Genomic DNA, 18,320 nt, shown 5'->3' with positions numbered 1-18,320 from the left:
AAGCTATCAGCTACGGCGCCATCTGTAGTACATTGTTACTTGCATAAAGTACCTTGTCAGGACAATGTCAGGACATAACAAGCTAAGGTGAGTGCATTTCTGTGAGCTGTGAGGTGACATTTTGAAATGGCATGGGGAAATGGACAGCTTTAAATAAAAATCCAGCAACATGAGACAAATAATTGGCTAATTATGTAGAAATATTCATACAGTATCCAACATGTGTGACATATTAATACATATTAATCTTCTACCTGTGACGTAATTTTTGACATCCAGCATGTCACTGAGGGGGTTGTTGTTCTTGAACATGTACAAATGAAATGGAGAGGGATCCTTCCCAATCTTGGGCCATGTGCTGTAGTCAGGCGAGGTCCAGCGCCCTGCCAAAACATCGTAGTCCCGCTGTGTAAAGTGGACCAGCTTAGTCAAGGCGTCGTAGAGACCACCGTGGAAACCGATCACCAGCTGGAACTCTGGGTTAGAGTCAAGGTACACTTCTCCGTAGGCTGTGTACTGCACCTGGGTGACACAAGCAGAGTCAATTTGCTTTTGTCAATGCTCAGCTCTTTCTCTGATGGAAAGGTCAGAACACTGTGTCAGGTACACAAGAGCGTCCCTGGAGCTGATGAGGACTTAGGGTCTTGTACAGGAATGCATTGGGCACGGCTGGTGCCAGAAGCCTTTTCTATACTCAGATGTTTTGTTGTTTTTACTACACAGTTTCAGCACAATTTTGGTACCTGTAATTCTTTCAAATAAAGTGAATTTACAAAGTTACGTGGAGGGTTACCTGTTTGATCATTTGTCCATTGCTGCTGAAGACAGCCAGCGGCGTGCCAGTGTTGTCAGAAGCTATGTAGTATTCCTCTCCACTGCTCACCTCCATGGCGAACAAATGTCCCTGATCATAAGACAGTCAGAAATTCAGTACAAAACATTTTTTGTTGCAGGATAAAGTTTTTGCCATAAGTTGCAGCGGTATTGCTCTAACAATATTTATCAGTATTTCCCAGAAAAGATTATTCAATTTATGCTAATGTGTTGAAATTTAAGGAAAAGATATTGACACATCTCTGTACACTCACGCCTACCTGCAGGTCATAGTAGAGCGATGAGATGTCTGAGCTGGAGTGGTTGAAAATATGTGTGATCCTTGTTGGGTGGTTGAGGTCAGCATAGAAGAACTGCAGGTGCTGTCCCAGGCTGTTCCTCGTGGACACCCTGCGGCCCAGCCCGTCATAGTGATACACAACGCTCCAACCGCCGGGGCCTCGATTGTAGGCCCTCAATAGTTGACCTTTGGAGTTATAGTCAAAAACGTCTGAACCACGCTGGCTGAGGAAGCCGTCTTCATCCAGGCGATACTGGACATCTCCCAGGCGTGTGATGCGGTCTCTGAGGTCATAGCGGAGCGGCAAGATGCGGGCACTGTTCCCGGGATTCAGCAGATGGAGGTTACCGTTCAGGTCGTAGCTGTAGCGCCAGGTAGACCAGTCATTCACCTGGATAAAACAAAGAGTTTTGCAAATGGGATTCAGTCAGTTTTTGAAACCTGATACTGACAGAATAGAGTTTCTGAGTCCTTTAAGGTGTTCTACAGATATGACAGGAACTAATAACCCACATTATACCGACTCTCTCCACACAGAATATTCACCTTGACACCACTGAGCTGTCCGTCACCATCATAATCATAGCGGTATTGAGTGGTGTTGGCATATGGCCCAATTTTGAGCTCTCTCTTCACCACCCGCCCCATGCTATCGTACTGCACCGTCATCCAGTACATAAGTGAACGGAAGATCTCGTACTGGACCTCCTTGATGCGACCGTGGGTGTCAAAATGCTTGCTCAGCGTCATAACGGCTGTGGTGATGATTTGATTGATGTCGTAATAAATGACCCCAAACTTTCCAAAGTGCTCCACCTGTAGGAGGGATAGAAAGGTGCAGAGAACAGGTTAGTCCTCTGGCAGCCAAAGAAGGTATATTCACAGACATTCATTTTGTAAGCTAAATTCTTTTCATAACGACGTAGGAGAAAATGTTCACACCTTTCCAGAAATCTCGTCATATCGGTAGAGGTCGACAGGCAGTGGCGTCTCACTGATGACTGGCTTCATGCTGGCAATACGGAAACTGTTGTCATGGTAGGTGTAGTCAAACCTCGCATTGACCATTCCCTCCTCACTGAAGCGGTAGATCTGCTTGTCGATAAGCGGGCCCATTTTGCGGTAGCGGATGGTGCACGAGAAGCCCCCGCTCTGCAGGTTGACCATCTTCAGCACACCAGCTGTCTCGTCGTAGCCGAAAGTGACGGCAGTGCTGTCGTACACAATCTCTGACAGCTTCGCCAGCTTGCCGTACTTGTAGAGGACACGGCGGCCTGTGCCCAGGTAATGCGTGGCCTGAGGTCTGCCATCCTCACTGAAGTCGTGGATTATGGAGGCGTTGCTCTCTGGGGGGTTGTAGGTGTTGCGGATATAGCCGACCGACACGTGCGTGAACATGGTGTGGCGGGCCACACTGGGCATGGTGACAGCCGTGACCCGACCAGAGGTGTCAAACTCAAAGACGTACTGTCTTTGGCTCTGCAGGAGCAGCACCATGGACTGGAAGCAGAGAGGGAGGCAAAATACGGATTAATATAATAGCTTTATCAATGGGTGACTTGCCTCCCGTGAAATAGCACCAGGACTAATTTGCTCTGAGCTGACACATTTGAATCTTCATAACTATTAAAATGATGTATTATTTCACTCAATTCTGCAATCCAAATTCTACAAGGCAATGGCAAGAACGAATAGTTCTTGCCTTGCCTTGGTAAGATTTGACAACTAGACGGCAATGTTAAAGATAAATATACATACTTTGTCAAGGTAGCTGTAGCTCCACACCTTCCCATCCACAAAAGAACGAGACAGGATGCGTCCCTGGGGGTCGAATTCGGTCCTCTCACTCATGCTCCCCCTCTGCAGCCCAACAAGCTGTCCAGTTGTCGAATACGACACATTGACCACTGCCAGGCTGCTGCTGGGCAACCACATAGCTGGCCGGCCCTGAGCATCGTACATGATGCGCAGTGTGAACTTCCGGTGATCATCATAAATCTTCTCTGTGCGTGTGTTGCGGTCAAAGTCAATGGAGAGAAGATTGCGGCCATGAGCCTTAAGAAAAGGTAAAAAAGGAGAGGTTCATTTGAATAAACGTTTTCAGGTTATATCTGTATTCCGAGATGTTAGGGACAAGGCCGTCAACGACATATGAAAAAGGTCAACTCACTCTTAGCTTCCTCCCAAACACAGTGACCTTGCCCTTGGTCTGCTCCTTGCGCAGACGCCATTCAATGGAGTTGAGGCCGTTGTCAGTGGGCAGGGTGATGTTCCTGCGGCCAATTGTAGGGCTGACAGAGCCTGCCAGGATGTGGGGCTCAGTGTGAAAGCTGATGCCCATACCATTAGCGTACATCACTCTCAGGGTTCCGTTGTTGCACAGCTGGTAGCTGTTTCTCACCTGGTCTGTAGGTGGAGATAACAGATACAAGGTAGGCAAGGAAAACAGCCACTGGAGGGACCAGATAACTTTCCTTTTTTATGCAAATCCTGCGTACTTCTGAAGGAATGTCAGACCCGAACCCCAGCAAATTCATAACCTTAAGTATTTGAATGGCGTCAGCCATAGCCAATAAACAGACACATGGATACGGGACAAGGGGGATACATCATGTACTATATTGCTTTTACTTGGTTTTTTTGTTGAATTTTGTCTTTTGCTGAGAAAAAATGATGTGATGAGATTTGAATAAAAAGCTGGTCAAAATCTCTGGAGGAAATGCTCAGTGCTGTCCTTTCACTAAAAAATGAAAAAGTCCAATTAGCCTAGAGGCTCATGTCAGATAGAACCAGATCATAAACTATTTATGGACCCGATTCCTATTCTTATTATAATAACTCTATCAAATATTCTGAATGAAAATAGTCAGGCTAAACTGACATCTCTCTACAAACCCCCTATCTCCACAGTTTAATGACTCACTCTCAAACACAAGAATGGAAACGGATAAGCCCATGCCTAATGCTGAGGCTAATTTTTTTCTCAGATGTCTGAAAACACACGCCCTGATCACAATGATGTGATTGAAAGTAAGATAAAATTATTTTCGGCTCAGAAATATCTTGCAGATACAGAGAGAAGAGCTTTTTTTAATTTCATTTCCAAAGGTGAGGGGTTCAGATGGTGTCTCCCTTTGAAGCCCCGCCATAAATGACAGTAATCCATAGGCCAATTTGTAATAAAGCTCCAGGCACATTTTAACAATGCCTCAAACTGACAAGTGAAGCTTTTTCCATTGACTTGGCAGCAACAGCCTTTAGATAAATCTTCTCTGCTCTCTCTGTCTGAACAACCTCGTAATAAAACAGAAGCGAGGGAGAGGGAAGGAGAGAGAGAGAGAAATGAGAGCTTGAGGGCCAAGGAGAATTCACTGTGCAGGAGTTAATGAAGAGCGCGAGAAAGAGTGGAAAGAGAGGGAGATGGTTAAGTGAGTATGTCAGCAGAGAGCTGTGCTGAAACCCACACAGTGCGGTGGAATCCTTAAATGACTTACAGCTCTGTGAACAACTCTCCCCTTTTCCTCCCGCAACGCAGGTGGATCACTGAATCCATCTACAACTTATTCTCTCTGAGGCCTACAGACCTTATATATTATATATTGCATTCATGCTTCTGTCACGCTGCGCGCACTGGTCAAGGGAAGAAAAACAATTATTCTCCTTCTTTTTCCTCTCTAAACAGACCAAATAAGCTCAGGGATCATGGGAACTGGTTGAGAGCTGTATTTGAATGTTGGTTTATGTGTGTGTGCGCGTGTGTGCGTGTATATGTGTGAGAGGAGAAAGCTTGAGGGATGAGGAGGATTCACTCTACATGAGTTAATGAATTTCGCTGTGATGATATTCAAAAGCAGGATGATCCCAGCTGGGATTAACAGCTATATATTGGTAATTTTACTCCATGAGAGCGAGTGAGAAGAGGGCTGGATGTGGGTAAGAAGGAAAATAATCTCCTAGAGCATGCACATAACTGAGGGAAAATTACAAGACTTTCAATTAGAGTCGGCAGGCTGGCACATATTCACCATCACACAGGGCTGGGATGTTTTTGGATACTTAGATTAAGTAGTCTGTGTGTATCTTGTCAAAGCATCTATAACATATAAACAGACCCTCTTTAACTTTTTTAGGATTACGTAAGTCTGTATCTACTCAAAATAAAAAATAAATACTGAATTTTAATTTACGTTGCCCTATGTTAAAGACTTGTCATCCTTTGTGCCACACACGCTGCAATTTCACAAATATTTAAAAATTCATGACCAGCTCATTTCCCACTGCATGTCTCGTGAGTGCGTGTCTCTCTACCTTGCACCACGGTGTACGAGGCTTCAACAGAGGACAGGTTGGTGATGACAGTGACATCATCGTCTCTGCTGGAGCTCTCAATGTCAATGTTGATGGAGCGCTCGATCTCTCGGTGGAGGCTCGTCACCATGCCTGTGGGGTATGTCACGTTGGTCAGGCGACCCTCGCTGTCGTACCTGCGAAATGGGAAATTGCAGTGAGTGTGATTGGTGAGGGAAGGACATGTTCATACTTGTACCGCATATAACGCTGAAACACACACACACACACACGCACATGACTATGGTTATTTTAAAGGAATTGGCTGTAGTTATTAAAGCTAACATTGGGGGGCAGCAGTACACTGTCTGAGAAGGCAGATGAAGCAATAGATGATCATAAATATTGTGAAACTCATTCACTGTGTAGTTAGACAGGTAGAAAAGTGGTGTAAATATAAAAACACACATTCAGACACCTTCCAACTATAACAAACGCTCACTGGTAAAACGTGGTCCATCCAGTCTCATCAGCTTTGGTAGCCAGGAGCCCTGTGTTGCCACTGTAGCCCATCAGAGCCACCTCCTGGCCCAGGGTTGACACACTGCGCAGCCCACCGGTGGGGTCCAGTCCCAGGGTCACTACTTGATTCTCAGGCAGCAGCACCAGTCTGAGAAGGCCTGATCCTCCTCCCTGGCCCTGGCCGTCCCGTCTCACCTTCACTGTATTGTTGCAGTTATCCACCAGCATGGCCAGCTCTCCGTCTGGACCGTAGGTGAAGTTGTAAAGTGGCTCCCCAGTCACCAGGCTAATTGTCTGGATGTGAAGCCCCTCCCCATTGAAGACATACAGCTCCTGTTCCCTGGGCGATGCAACCTCATACTGGGCAGATCCTCCGTACCCCACGCTGGAGACGGCAGGGCCGGGCCTGTTGGCTCGCACAGCTCTGATGCGTATGTTGTTGAGGTCTGCAATGAAGAGTGTCCCATCGGGGGACACAGCCAAGGAAGTGGGGGAGTTCAAGCCGGCATCAGGGGCGTAGCCATCATCGCCGTAGAAGCAGTTGCAGTTGACGTCATTCTTGCAGTCGCAGTCGGAGGCAGCACCAGCCAGGAGAGAGATTTCTCCGTTAGTGCTCACCTAAGAGAAATGCACAGACAGAAAATGGAGGAGGACAGGTTGTTAATGGGGGAAAAAAGTCACCACTCAATGAAAGAAAATGTTTTACTAAAAGCAGAATTCATTTTGCAGTTATCAAAACACAGGAATGGAAAAAACATTAAAGTGCTTGAACTGCATGTAGTGTCTGGAGATCTGAAACAATCTCAGAATATCTTTTTATTTTTTTTTTTTAAACCCACACAGCATGACCAGCTGTGCTGTCAGTTCTGCCGGCCAGCAAAACAACTAAAAAATAAATTCTAAAACAACCAGACAGCCAAACAACTGTGCAAAGTACTTCTCCCTCTCATACCTGTCTAACCCTGTTGATCTTTTTCTCATCTGTCTCAGCGATGTAGAGGATCCCCGTGTGGGACAGGGCAATGGCTGTGGCACTCTCCAGGGCTGCATGTATAGCCAGCTTACTGAGGCTGTAGTCGATACCTGGCACTTGACAATGCATGGGCCGACCTGCTATGATGCTCACCTGTAGGCAACAGCAGAGAGTGTCACATCTACGATCACACAATGGTAAGAATTCCACAAAAAATTTGGAGATTTTAGCTGTGGATTGCTATTGAAACAGCGTAAATTAAACTTCCCATAATGAAGTAAGAATAGAATATAGTAGAATATTCCTAGAACATTCCTAACTAATCAGTAATGTTAACACCAGCAAAAAACTGTGTTAGAAGTTCAACTTTTACTTCTTAATTGGCTTGCAAAAGCCTAATTGGGACTAAATCCTGTCAAAATCCTATAGTGAGTGTCCACCCTAAGGGTTTCGCAGTGGTGATCCAGCCTTGTGGTACAGACCTGGTGGTTCTCAGTGATGCGTAGGATGACATTGTTTTCCAGGACATAGAGGGAGTTGTCCATGGGGTTCACTGCTAAGTCTGTGGGCCACTCGAGACGCACCTGGTGGGCAGAAACAGCAGTTATATATGAGACAATATCAATGCTGAGGGAGGCGTTTTGAAAGGACGCCAAGGTTCAGACAAGTCTCTTCATTTTTTTAAGTGACTGCAGTCCTCACTCTCTTTTGAGCCATTCGTGTATCCATGGACTCTTTAATCTCTCCCTAAATCAGTCTCTCCCTGAACCTCCTGGCTGGCAGGTGTCCACACAATCGTTGTAGCTCAGCACTCACTCGGCTTATATATCTACATCTATCACACCATCACCTCATGTCTCTACTGCACTTCCTCCTAACCATCGTACCTGGCTGACGTCCATGCTGTTGTCACAGCTCAGTGGCCGTACGGCAGTCAGATCGTTGGCCCCCAGCAGAGTGGATATGATGCCATTCTGGTCCACCTTACGGATCATGGTAGCATCCACAAAGTACATCAGCCCATTTTTATCCACTGCGATACCTGTCAAAGCAGAGATGAACACCATGAGTGACGACTCATAACTCAACTGCTGCGGGCAACCCATAGACATTTTAAGTCAATTAAACTTCACTCTTTCCACCGGCAGAAAACGGATAGCAGCCCTGACAGCTGAATGGCTCAATGCTTCATTGAATGAGAGGGAACAAAGTGATGGAACGGGCATTGAACTGTTAGAGAAGTGTTAGTTTTGGGATGAGTCATCGGGATGCTGAGTTGAGCTCATGCTCCTCCCAGAGGACAATTGTAGACTGCAAGCAGAGTCTTTCGAAAGGTTGTACTTCCTTCCTTGGTGTCTCCTTGGTGCTTTTTTTTGTCACCCCCACTTTTGTACTTTCATTTTTTCCTGCCTTTTTCTTTTTTAGCATTTACCAGTAGTGCAGTGTCAGCCTTGTCGGTCTAACAGGCAGCCGACATTCAGACAGGTGTGTTTGTTCGAGGCAACTGTGCCCCAAAATAACTTCTAGATGCACTGAGATACACAACAGATGGAGAATACAGCGAAGGGCACTGAGTAAACAAGAGAGAAAGAGAGCAAGAGAGAGAGAAAGAGAGAGAGGTAGGGAGAGATAGCGAGAGAAAGCTGGAGAAGAAACAGGCAGAGGGAGGGCGAGCTGATTTGCGCTGGCTGATTTTGACAGGTAAGAGGGAATCAGCAGCTCATTGTCTTCTCCCATCTCTCCCATCTTCTCTCGCAAACACTCACACACACACATACTGTATATGTACTCACATGTGGAGTCCCACATGTGCACACACTTATGTCACTGACAGGAAATGTGACAGTGTGACATCCTTGACAGTTTGGTGTCACAATGTTCTAAGATCCGATGATCGACAAAAATAATTCCATTAATAAGTTTAACATTAACCTGGTTTATAACCTCCTTCTGTCTCTGTCCTGCTTTAGTTGAGTCACAAGATGGGCACTTTGTGAACAAAGATTACACTCTGATCACGGAAAATTGAAGGCGCCTTCAATTTACACGTCTTGTGCACTGAATTACAGATCATGATCTTAGTGCGGATCTGTCTCAGAAACCACATTTGAAAAGGACAAAATCATGAAATGCAACAAATTTTGATTTTGTAATCATGAGTAAATATATAGATTATTGGCCCAACCGGCCATAATGCACCACTACAACTAATAATTAGTTTCATTACAAATTAGTCAATACCATGTCAGAGAAATAGTGAAAAATGCATGTCATGCTTGCCCACAGCCCAAGGTGACATCTTTGAATGTCTTTTTCATTTGAAAAACAGAACAAAACTTTAAGATATTACATTTTTAATGACATAAAGCAGAGAAAAGCAGCTACCCGTCACATTTTAGAAGCGGCAATCAGAGAATACCAACATTTTTGCTTTATAATTGACTAAAACGATTGTTCAATTACCAAAGTAGTTGTTTTTTATTTTTCTACACTTTTTGACAGTGGCTCACCTTTGGGGCTCATAAGTGTAGCTTCAGTGGCTTTTCCGCCATCACCGCAGCGTTCATCAAAGGGCAGGCACTGCTCCCCTGTCCCAGCCACCACCTCTGCGTTGTCCGACAGCAGGCGGCCTCCCGTTAATGAGCGAACGCGATAAATTCTGCGGGAGTTGGTGTCTGAGATGAACAAAGCCCCAGATACCGGGTCCACAGCCAGGAAATACTTATGTGTTGGGTTATTACTGAGGTGACAGAAAGAAAGAAATGAGTATTATGTCAGTGAATACCTCAATGTTATATTTTTGAAGAGGGTTGCAAGAACTTTTGCTATTGTTGCTGTAATATGTGCACTGTAATGTTGCTTGTGCGCTAGAAAATTTTAACTTATCGCCATAATCTTACCTGTGTCTGAAATCTTTGTTCCTTCAAGGGAGAAAGCGAGATAAAAGCACAACAAAACAAATGTTAATTCACACAGTCTGTGGAGAGCTGGCTGTGGTGTGAACAGCAAAATTTAAACGTGGGTAAAAACACCCCGGAGAAATGGTATCTAGTACAGTGTATAATTTCTACTTCAATCTTGTCATCCCCAGTGTCTCACCTTATTTTTCTGTTTCAGGGGAGGACACAGTCCTACATGTTCTATGTACTGAAAACATCTGTTATTTTCCCCATCTTCTTCTTCTGCCCAACCAGCCCTTTTTGTATCTATCAGTATTTTTCCTGCAACATCAAAAAAACTCTAAATCCCAATCTGCCTTTTCTCCTTTCCCTTTCAAAACTGATTTTGGTTTTAGGGCTTCACCTTAATTCCAGGATGCCAGTTGTGTTCATAGATGGGTAGACCCTGCGTACAAAGTTGAGGTCCCCAACATAGAGGCTTCCATCAACGCCCATTGCCAAGGCGACTGGTGCCAACAGCTTGTTGCCGTCTGCCAGGCCGTTACAGCTGGGGCAGGAGATACTGCGCCTCCGGCCGTTTCCCATGACGCTGGTGATTACTGGGGGCTGCTTTGTCACAAAGATGTTCTCACCACTTCCCTTGTGAAGGATGCCTGGACAGGAGAAAGGGTGGAGAGAAACATAAGTAGATTTGGGATAATTATTTCAGTTAGACGGAGTTGCCACAGAAGCTGGTAGATTAAAGTCTACAACAATTTTTTAGCCATGCTAGCTGTGTAGCTCTAGGGATGCCAATGTCTGTTTGTCAGTCGGTCAATCAATTTGGTCAAGACTTAAATATCTCAACAACAGCTGGGTGGATAGTCATTCAATTTTGTACAGCTAGTCATGGTCCCCAGATGATGTAATCTACTGACTTTGGTTATCCACCGCGAGGTTGACATTTGTGCAAGCAAGTAAAATGTCTCGACAAATACTAGATGGATTGCCATGAAATATGGTGCAGACATTCATGTTCCCCTGATGATGAATTGTAATAACTTAACCTTAACTCTTAGTCAAGTGCTATCATCAGGTAACATTTTTAATTTTTCCATTACTAAACTAATGCAATTTCAGACATCCTCTGTGTCAAATGTTAGCATGCTAACATGTTTAACAAAGATGGTGAACACTGTAAACATTATACCTGCTCAACTTCAGCATGTTAGCACCGTCAATGTGAGCATGTTAACATGCTGATGTTTGCATTTAGCTGCTAGCATGGCTGTATACTTTTAGCCTTAAAATGCACAAAGATACAATCAGTTAGCGTGCAGATAAAAGCACCAGATGATGCAACAAGAATGACTCCCTTTCGCCCACCATCACAGAGATCCTGAATCAGTTTCTGGAAAACTACCACCGCCCACCACTCCTAACCCCCTGCCTCTGTTCAGGTAGCTGCTGCTGCTGATGGGTCGGTGCACATGATTACTCAGTAGGACTGGCATGAGTGGATGTGGAAGTCAAACTAGGTGAGACAACACCAGCTCTTTCTGTGAAAATCCTCACTGACAGGTAAAAAGAGGCACCTGGCAATTCCATGTGAATCACACGAAGCACAGTTTAGTGAGATGTATAATACTGTAAACCATCAAGTGGAGAACTGACTTAATATAAACTGGAACATAGGAAAAAACTGGAAAAGTCTGTGCTCATTTGTGAGGGAATGTAAGATTGTGTGTATTCGTACCACTGCGTGTGTTTAGTATATGATGCTTGTCAAGTGACCAGCCACCCAGATTGGTGGGATCCAGTTCGTAGCCTTGCAAAACGGCTGTCCTCTTCTCCCACAGGATGAGACTGGCACAGGACTCATATTCATAGCCCACTGACACTACAAATAAGAGAGCATAGAGGTGAGAAAAATTGAGAAAAAGAGGTTGGACACAAAAAGAAGTGATGAAAAAATGCCCAGATTTGCCTCCATATACACATATACAACACACTAAAGAATACAAAATCATGAACAACAACAAAGGAAGGGAGGCTATGCAAAACTAAGTCAGAGCATAACCTCCAAAGTTAATTTAAGTTGTGAAAGGTGTGATACACGGAGAAGATAGTTAGCACCTGTGTCAAAACCTGCACTCGCACCTAACTAACACTCTCACACGCTGCTAAATCAATTAAAAACCTTGCTAATTGGACAGATTGCCCAGTGGGCCTTTGAACCTACAGGCCACACCGGTTGCCACGGTGAAATTTCTGCTGGTGACCCAATCATGGACATGTGCTGACAGAGTCTCAGGTGATTTGTCTAAATATACAAATAAGGAAACTAAGTTGAGATGAGGTAGAGACGTTGACTCTGAGAGAGTTTACGTACATATATGCTGTGTGCATGTTGTTGTGTTCCAATGTGTTAAAAGGAAAAGTGTGTTAACACATCAACTCCCACATGAGTCACTTTGAGAGTGCTGTTGCCAGCACCTTTTCAGCACCACTGCAAACAATAATGTAGTATACCTGCATCTGTAGCCACGCTTAGCAAAACATAATCTAATTATAAACCATTTATATGCTTTATATTCTTAGAGAAATGAGATATAACTGATACTCTAGGGAACAATGGGATCTTAGAGTGAATGTAATGTCCCAAACTGTATGCCCCTCATGATTTTGGTCCACACTGAAGTCCCAGATGTCCACTGCATCTGTGGCTTGACAGCAGGTTTGGCTGACAGCATCTGTGAGCGACTGTGACAGCAGAATGTAATAGCATTGAGGCTCCTCTGGACTGCTGCTTGCTGCTCCAGTAGCTAACTGCTAACTCTCCCTGATGGCTAATAACCCTTCTCCATAGTTACGGCTGGCTGACTGAACCACACGCGGCTTCAATGAAAAATAGACATTTGAAAAAGAGAGCACTTATCTGTGGCTATACTGCATAGTGGATGGAGGCCGGGTTTCTGGTGTATTATCTCTCCTTCAGGCTCCCTAATTAGCACTCCCTCCCTCTGACACACCAGTGCTGCCTTAGTGGTAAAATTTCTAATCCACAGGGGGAGAAATGCCCCCAAACCCCTAACACAGCTTCTCTTCCATCCATCCCTTCCACTCACCAACAGCTTCAGAAAGCCCGTAGACTCTCTGCCCATATGCATCGGTCTTGTCCCAGATGTAGGTGTAGGCCAAGTTGGGTGAGGCATGGAACCACTTCTGGAAGAGGTGGCCCTCCACTGCTACCATCAGGTGGACCTTCAGCAGGCCCATGGACACCACAGCCGGAGTCATGGTCACCTTGAGCAGGGAGCGGTAACCCTGTGTCCTGGAGCTTAGGTAGCACAGCTTTAGACTTGTGCCAGGCACCTCGATCTGCTCATGCAGGACCTGGAAGACAAAGAGAGGAGATGACAGGAGAGAGGGATTAGGGGGGATTAGAGAGAGAGGGAGTAATGGGGGTCACGCTTCCACTGACGGCTGAAGGACAAAAAAGGGGAAAAAACAATGGAAGAAATAAAGAAATAGAGAAAGAGGGAACAAATGGAGAGGGGGGAGGGGCTATGGAAGCCAAAGGCGAAAGAGAGCTACAGGAGACAGGCATACAGGAGAGTGGGAAGAGAGCAAGGGAACCAGAAGGGAGATTAGCCGGCTGCCAGAGGTCAGTGGTACTGCACCTGTGTCTCCGGTATGATGGGTTTCTCCCCTGGCTTGGAGCTGAAGAAGGAGGAGAGAGGGGATGCAATCACAAGAGGGTCAGGCCTGACGAAGCCGCTCAGGTCACAGCCCGGGATCGTGTTCTCTTCTGTCTTAAGCACCAGAGTGTCCATAGCATAAAACTGGCTCCAGGGCAGCCACACGGTGCGCTCCTGGCTCAGGAAAGGGGCGCGCTCGAACCGCAGGGTCAGTGATGCACCACCGTTAGCTATCAGGTCAAACCTGGAGAGGTTTGCGAGAAGAGGATGGGAATGAGGTACAGATGGGGAGTGCTGTGGTGGATGGTTATTTGTACTCTTACACTCTCAGTGTTTGTTTCTTCTAATATAATATATACTCCACTGCTTAAGGAATTATTCATCAACAAAAACACCTGGAATAAATGATTTCATTATGGTACAACACAACATACACATTTAGACAGGCAGTCTAGAAATATGAATAACACAATGTTAGAGCACTGGTCTCAGTGTAGAAGTGATTTTTATTAGATGTTCTCCTTTAACCTTTTTTCATCAAATTATGGTTAACAGCTGTGGGTTAATGAGTAGTTTAGAAATAGGTCGCATACACTTGTTTGCCATTGCAAATGGCCAGAGCTTTGTGTCTGGAACTGCTGTGGCCAACAGTCTCTAGCAACTAGAAGAAAATAGCAGTCATCAAAACCAAACAAGGTCAGGCAGGGACATGGACATGTTCATTCAAGTTACAAGTCGATGAAACTGGTGAGTAACTGCCCCTGAAATACAAGGTCAATTAAATGTTACTTCAGTTGTTTCAGCTACAGCTTGACCTAACTGGGAGAAAATGCTGCAAAGAAAGCATTGATAAGAGAAGGAGAAAAGTGCTTAAAGAACCTGTGACAGGAAACACAGAAGCTGTGCATTTAATGAGTGGAGGTTGGTCGAAAGAACCAATGAATCAATTTTTGAAATAACATGTTACGGATGTCAGCCAGATTTAAATTCAATATAACTTGTAGAGGGGAAATTGGACCAAAAAGTCAAATTAAAGCAGCCTAAAACTCCTCTAAAACTGCAGAAGAAACAGAAGAACATGTCAGGTGAGTTAACCAAATGTGTTGGGAAAGTGGCTATTAAAGCAAAGGATTATGGTACTAAGTTTCTTTGAATAACATTTTGATAGATTCTGACATAAATCATCATCAATCATATAAGAAAGTCTTATTTCCAGCAGTCAATAATTTTACTGGTACGATATATTGCATTATATCTTATATCACACCCATTGTTTCCATTCTAATTTAAATGTTATCTTTTTACTAATATATTTACACTAATAGGAGAATAAAGTGTTTCCATTCTCAGTTGTGATGTTCTTGTAAATCCCCTTCCTTTCTTGTCTATTTGAGGCTGCATCTTAATTTCCCTGTGTGATCATTATAGTTTCTAATCTAATCTAATCTAATCTAAACTAATCCAAACTAATCTGCAGCCTATGTGGTGAGGTAGTTTCAGCAAGGAGTGCTGGGTAGCTGTTGTACATACATTCCATCCTGCCGTGTCAGCGTGTATCCGTAGTGGGGATAGTTGACAAAAGACACGTTCACCCCCACCAGAGGGGTTCCATCTGTAGTCAACACCTGACCCCGGATAAGAGATGCCAAACTGAAAGAAGACAGATGAGACAGAATCTATCAGATCAACCTTCTTAACCATCAATCATCTGGTTTGATCAATCTCACCATCTTTTAATCATCCAATTTGCCCAGCCATTTATTGCTCTGGTCTTCCACCACTCATTAATTAGAAATAATCAGCAAACCCCCACCATCTACATTAGCTCACGTCAATCAAGTAAACAAACCATGACAATGTGGATGTATATGCGTGTATGTTTGTGTATAACTGTGAGTGTATGCGAGGGATTGCGCCCCAGAGAGCCGATACACATAGATTAACATTTAAACATTTCCGAGTGTCATCACTTTGATGAGTTATTTCCTTTGGAACATCTGATGTTGGAATGTGTAAATGTATGCGAGACAAGAATCAGCACCATGGACAGCGCTTCACAACACTACTAAATCTGCAGGGAATCTTCTCGGCTCTGGGATTTGTTAAGGTCTTGGCTGGCTCTGTGAATCATTTTGAAGTCTATTTGATATTTATTATACTGAATCTCAAGTTAGACTATTTTTTCATTCCGCACACTTACACACATAAATGTCAAACCTTCTAAAAGCATCAAAGTGTTGTATACAAAACTATTGTATGCATTTTAGGCAAAAACAAAAAAAGCAACATGTATACTGTATTCCTAAATTATGAAAATGAAAGACAGTGAATATGGTATATTAATTGAGGAAGGAATAAAGCTCAATAGGTCACATACACTTTTGAGTAATCATATTCTTGGGCGATTTCTTCATATCCCAAATTATACCCCACCCACGTATTTCATCTCACTGGAAAAAAAATTCCATTGGCTTTGCCCTTAATGCTGTTTTACTGTGTTTTCTTATGGCAATGGTAAAACTACAAGCTTGGTATTGAAGTTGTAACTCGCTGCTTTGTCAGGTTCTTTGCACTCTGACAATAAAGTTCCTAACTATGGAACTCTTTCAGGTCATGGTCTAGATAAGTGTCCCTGGCTGTCTAGGTTATCATTGGGTCTATGAATATTAATAAATTGTCCCTTAGCCTGTGTTTGTGTGTTATCCTGCCATACCTTGAGTTGAACGGGTTTTCCCCAGGGAGGACATGGGTGCTATCCCGTCCCACAAGCATCCTGACGCGGTCATAGAAGGAGCGGATGCGGGGCTGGGACATGGGGCTCTGCTGGATGACCTGGAGAGGGTCCCGGGAGCCCCGACACAGTGGGCTGTTCTGACAGGGACTCTGGATGCAGCAGTCTGGGTCCATGCAGTCTGTCAGTCCATCTGAGAGACAGAAAAAGAGCAATGACGAGGCAGCGGGGGAAGAGCGGCAAGGAATGCAAAACAAGCTACCTCTACTTCTGCCATTCTTGATTTAATATTTTGATAACCTTTGATTCTCTCACAGAGGACAGTTTAATTTTGCCATTCGTAGTGAGGGCTCTTCTCATGAGACCTCTATCTTAATTCTGTTTCTTGTTTAAGTCATATTTTTCTCTATCAGGGCTGCACTTATTCACAGTTCTACCCCAAACTGTGTCCTGCCTCCCCCAGTTCACCTCCTTCGTTGTCCTTGTTGTCAGCGCAGGAGGTCTCCATGGCAACACTGCAGCCGGGGCCCCTCCAGCCTGTCTGGCATTCACAATGCCAACTCTGCTGTCCCATAGTGCACTGGCCGTTCCCGTTACACAAGTTAGGGCAGCCGTCTGCGAGGAGAGGACAGGAGGAGAGAGAGGTAGGGAGGTGAGAAGGAAGGAAAACAGGGGGCAGATGATGGTAGAGAAGCAGACTGATGCTTATTTGTTTTGTCAATGATGAACACGCACATTCTTACACACACACACACACACACACACACACACACACGCTCATATGGTTATGATGGACCAATGAGTCTCACTCAATTTAATAACCACATGGCAGTATACTGTAAGTATTGATTGATTGATTGTTCAAGAATCAGTCTAATTCAGCAGGTCAATTCTCATGCACACCTTCCCATCTGTATGTCTTCGAGATGGCTGCTAATGTGTGTGTATGTGTGGGCATAGGTGGATAGATCACTGGATTTACTTACATGATAGAGCCCCACCCGATCATTACACTCTCTCTCTTTCTCTCTCGCAGTCTCTCTCTCTTACTTATAATTCAGTGTAGGTAATGGGATTCTGATGGCCTGAGAGTAACGCTTTCTCATGAGAGAATGAGATTATGTTTGACAGAGTGTGTGTGTGTGTGTGTGCGCGCATGTGCGTGTGCATGTGTGTGTGTCTGTGCGGTGGCAGTCTATGAACTAATAAACCTTCACTTTAGCTTATGCAGAAAGCCCTACCAGAATCTGAGGCCCTGGAGCCAAGAAAGTTCTGTAACTAGCAAAGCAAGGCCATCCTCTTAGAGTGACTTTAAGGCAAGGAAAAGCAGACATTTTAAAGGAGTCTGGATAAGGAAATTTGCAATTATAGAGACCAGTGGCATTTTGTCAAAGTAACATCTGGTAACTTTTGGTAGCTTGTAACGTTTAAAAAACATTTAAAGGAGCAGTTTGACATTTTGGGATACACGCTAATTTGCTTTTTGCACAGACATTGAAGAGAAGATTGATACTACTCTCATACTTGTCCATTCAATAAAGACTGGAAACAGCTATCCTGGCTCTGTCCAAAGGTAACAAAATCTCCTACAGCACCTTTGAAGGGCACACATTAACATGTTATATCTCATTTGTTTAATCCGTACAAAACAATTTTGTGGTTTTATGTTTTTTATTTTATTTTATGTGCTATTTCTTAGCTGAGAGCAACGACTTCCTGGAGTCTTGTTGTCACTGTGTGGTTGTAGGCAGCCAGCAGAGACTACAGGAAGTTATTGTGCCCAGCCAAGAAATAATCCATCAAAAAAAAACCTGTGAGACTGCAACTTTCTGACACAGCCAGGCTAGCTGCTTCCCCTTGTTTCCAATTTTTTATGCTAAGCTATGCTAACTGGCAGCTGACTCATATTGAACGTATGTAAAGTGTGTGATCGGTCTCAATCTTCTCATCTAACTCTCGGCAAGAAAGCAGATAAGTGTATTATCCAAAATGTCAGGCTATCCCTTTAAGATTACTCCTGTATCAAAATAATTTCACTAAATCGGGTCCATAAGAACATCTGCCACATGACAAGAAAGACTTTTGTTTCTAAAGCTCACTGTGACATTTTCAT

General features: G+C 44.2%; 1 protein-coding gene across 1 annotated transcript in view; it reads right to left on the bottom strand.

The window, feature by feature from the left end:
- The window catches only part of tenm2a (teneurin transmembrane protein 2a), a 39,461-nt gene that overhangs the window by 2,850 nt on the left and 18,291 nt on the right, over nucleotides 1-18,320 (bottom strand). Inside the window, exons 10-30 of the mRNA XM_046031428.1 lie at nucleotides 16,676-16,822; nucleotides 16,190-16,400; nucleotides 15,007-15,126; nucleotides 13,459-13,720; nucleotides 12,904-13,171; nucleotides 11,532-11,675; nucleotides 10,200-10,449; nucleotides 9,797-9,817; nucleotides 9,407-9,636; nucleotides 7,784-7,938; nucleotides 7,379-7,480; nucleotides 6,876-7,049; nucleotides 5,904-6,541; nucleotides 5,423-5,598; nucleotides 3,285-3,520; nucleotides 2,873-3,169; nucleotides 2,057-2,614; nucleotides 1,661-1,930; nucleotides 1,095-1,505; nucleotides 794-904; nucleotides 255-522 (exon numbers count right to left, since the gene is read on the bottom strand). Coding sequence (XP_045887384.1) covers nucleotides 255-522; nucleotides 794-904; nucleotides 1,095-1,505; nucleotides 1,661-1,930; nucleotides 2,057-2,614; nucleotides 2,873-3,169; nucleotides 3,285-3,520; nucleotides 5,423-5,598; nucleotides 5,904-6,541; nucleotides 6,876-7,049; nucleotides 7,379-7,480; nucleotides 7,784-7,938; nucleotides 9,407-9,636; nucleotides 9,797-9,817; nucleotides 10,200-10,449; nucleotides 11,532-11,675; nucleotides 12,904-13,171; nucleotides 13,459-13,720; nucleotides 15,007-15,126; nucleotides 16,190-16,400; nucleotides 16,676-16,822 — 5,049 coding nt within the window. The remainder of the gene's footprint in view (nucleotides 1-254; nucleotides 523-793; nucleotides 905-1,094; nucleotides 1,506-1,660; nucleotides 1,931-2,056; nucleotides 2,615-2,872; nucleotides 3,170-3,284; nucleotides 3,521-5,422; nucleotides 5,599-5,903; nucleotides 6,542-6,875; nucleotides 7,050-7,378; nucleotides 7,481-7,783; nucleotides 7,939-9,406; nucleotides 9,637-9,796; nucleotides 9,818-10,199; nucleotides 10,450-11,531; nucleotides 11,676-12,903; nucleotides 13,172-13,458; nucleotides 13,721-15,006; nucleotides 15,127-16,189; nucleotides 16,401-16,675; nucleotides 16,823-18,320) is intronic.

The sequence above is a fragment of the Micropterus dolomieu genome, linkage group LG19 (genome assembly GCF_021292245.1).
Source record: "Micropterus dolomieu isolate WLL.071019.BEF.003 ecotype Adirondacks linkage group LG19, ASM2129224v1, whole genome shotgun sequence".
Classification (NCBI taxonomy): Eukaryota; Metazoa; Chordata; class Actinopteri; order Centrarchiformes; family Centrarchidae; genus Micropterus; species Micropterus dolomieu.
The sequence above is the reverse complement of the archived record's forward strand: the minus strand, read 5'-3'. Positions and strand labels throughout refer to the sequence as shown.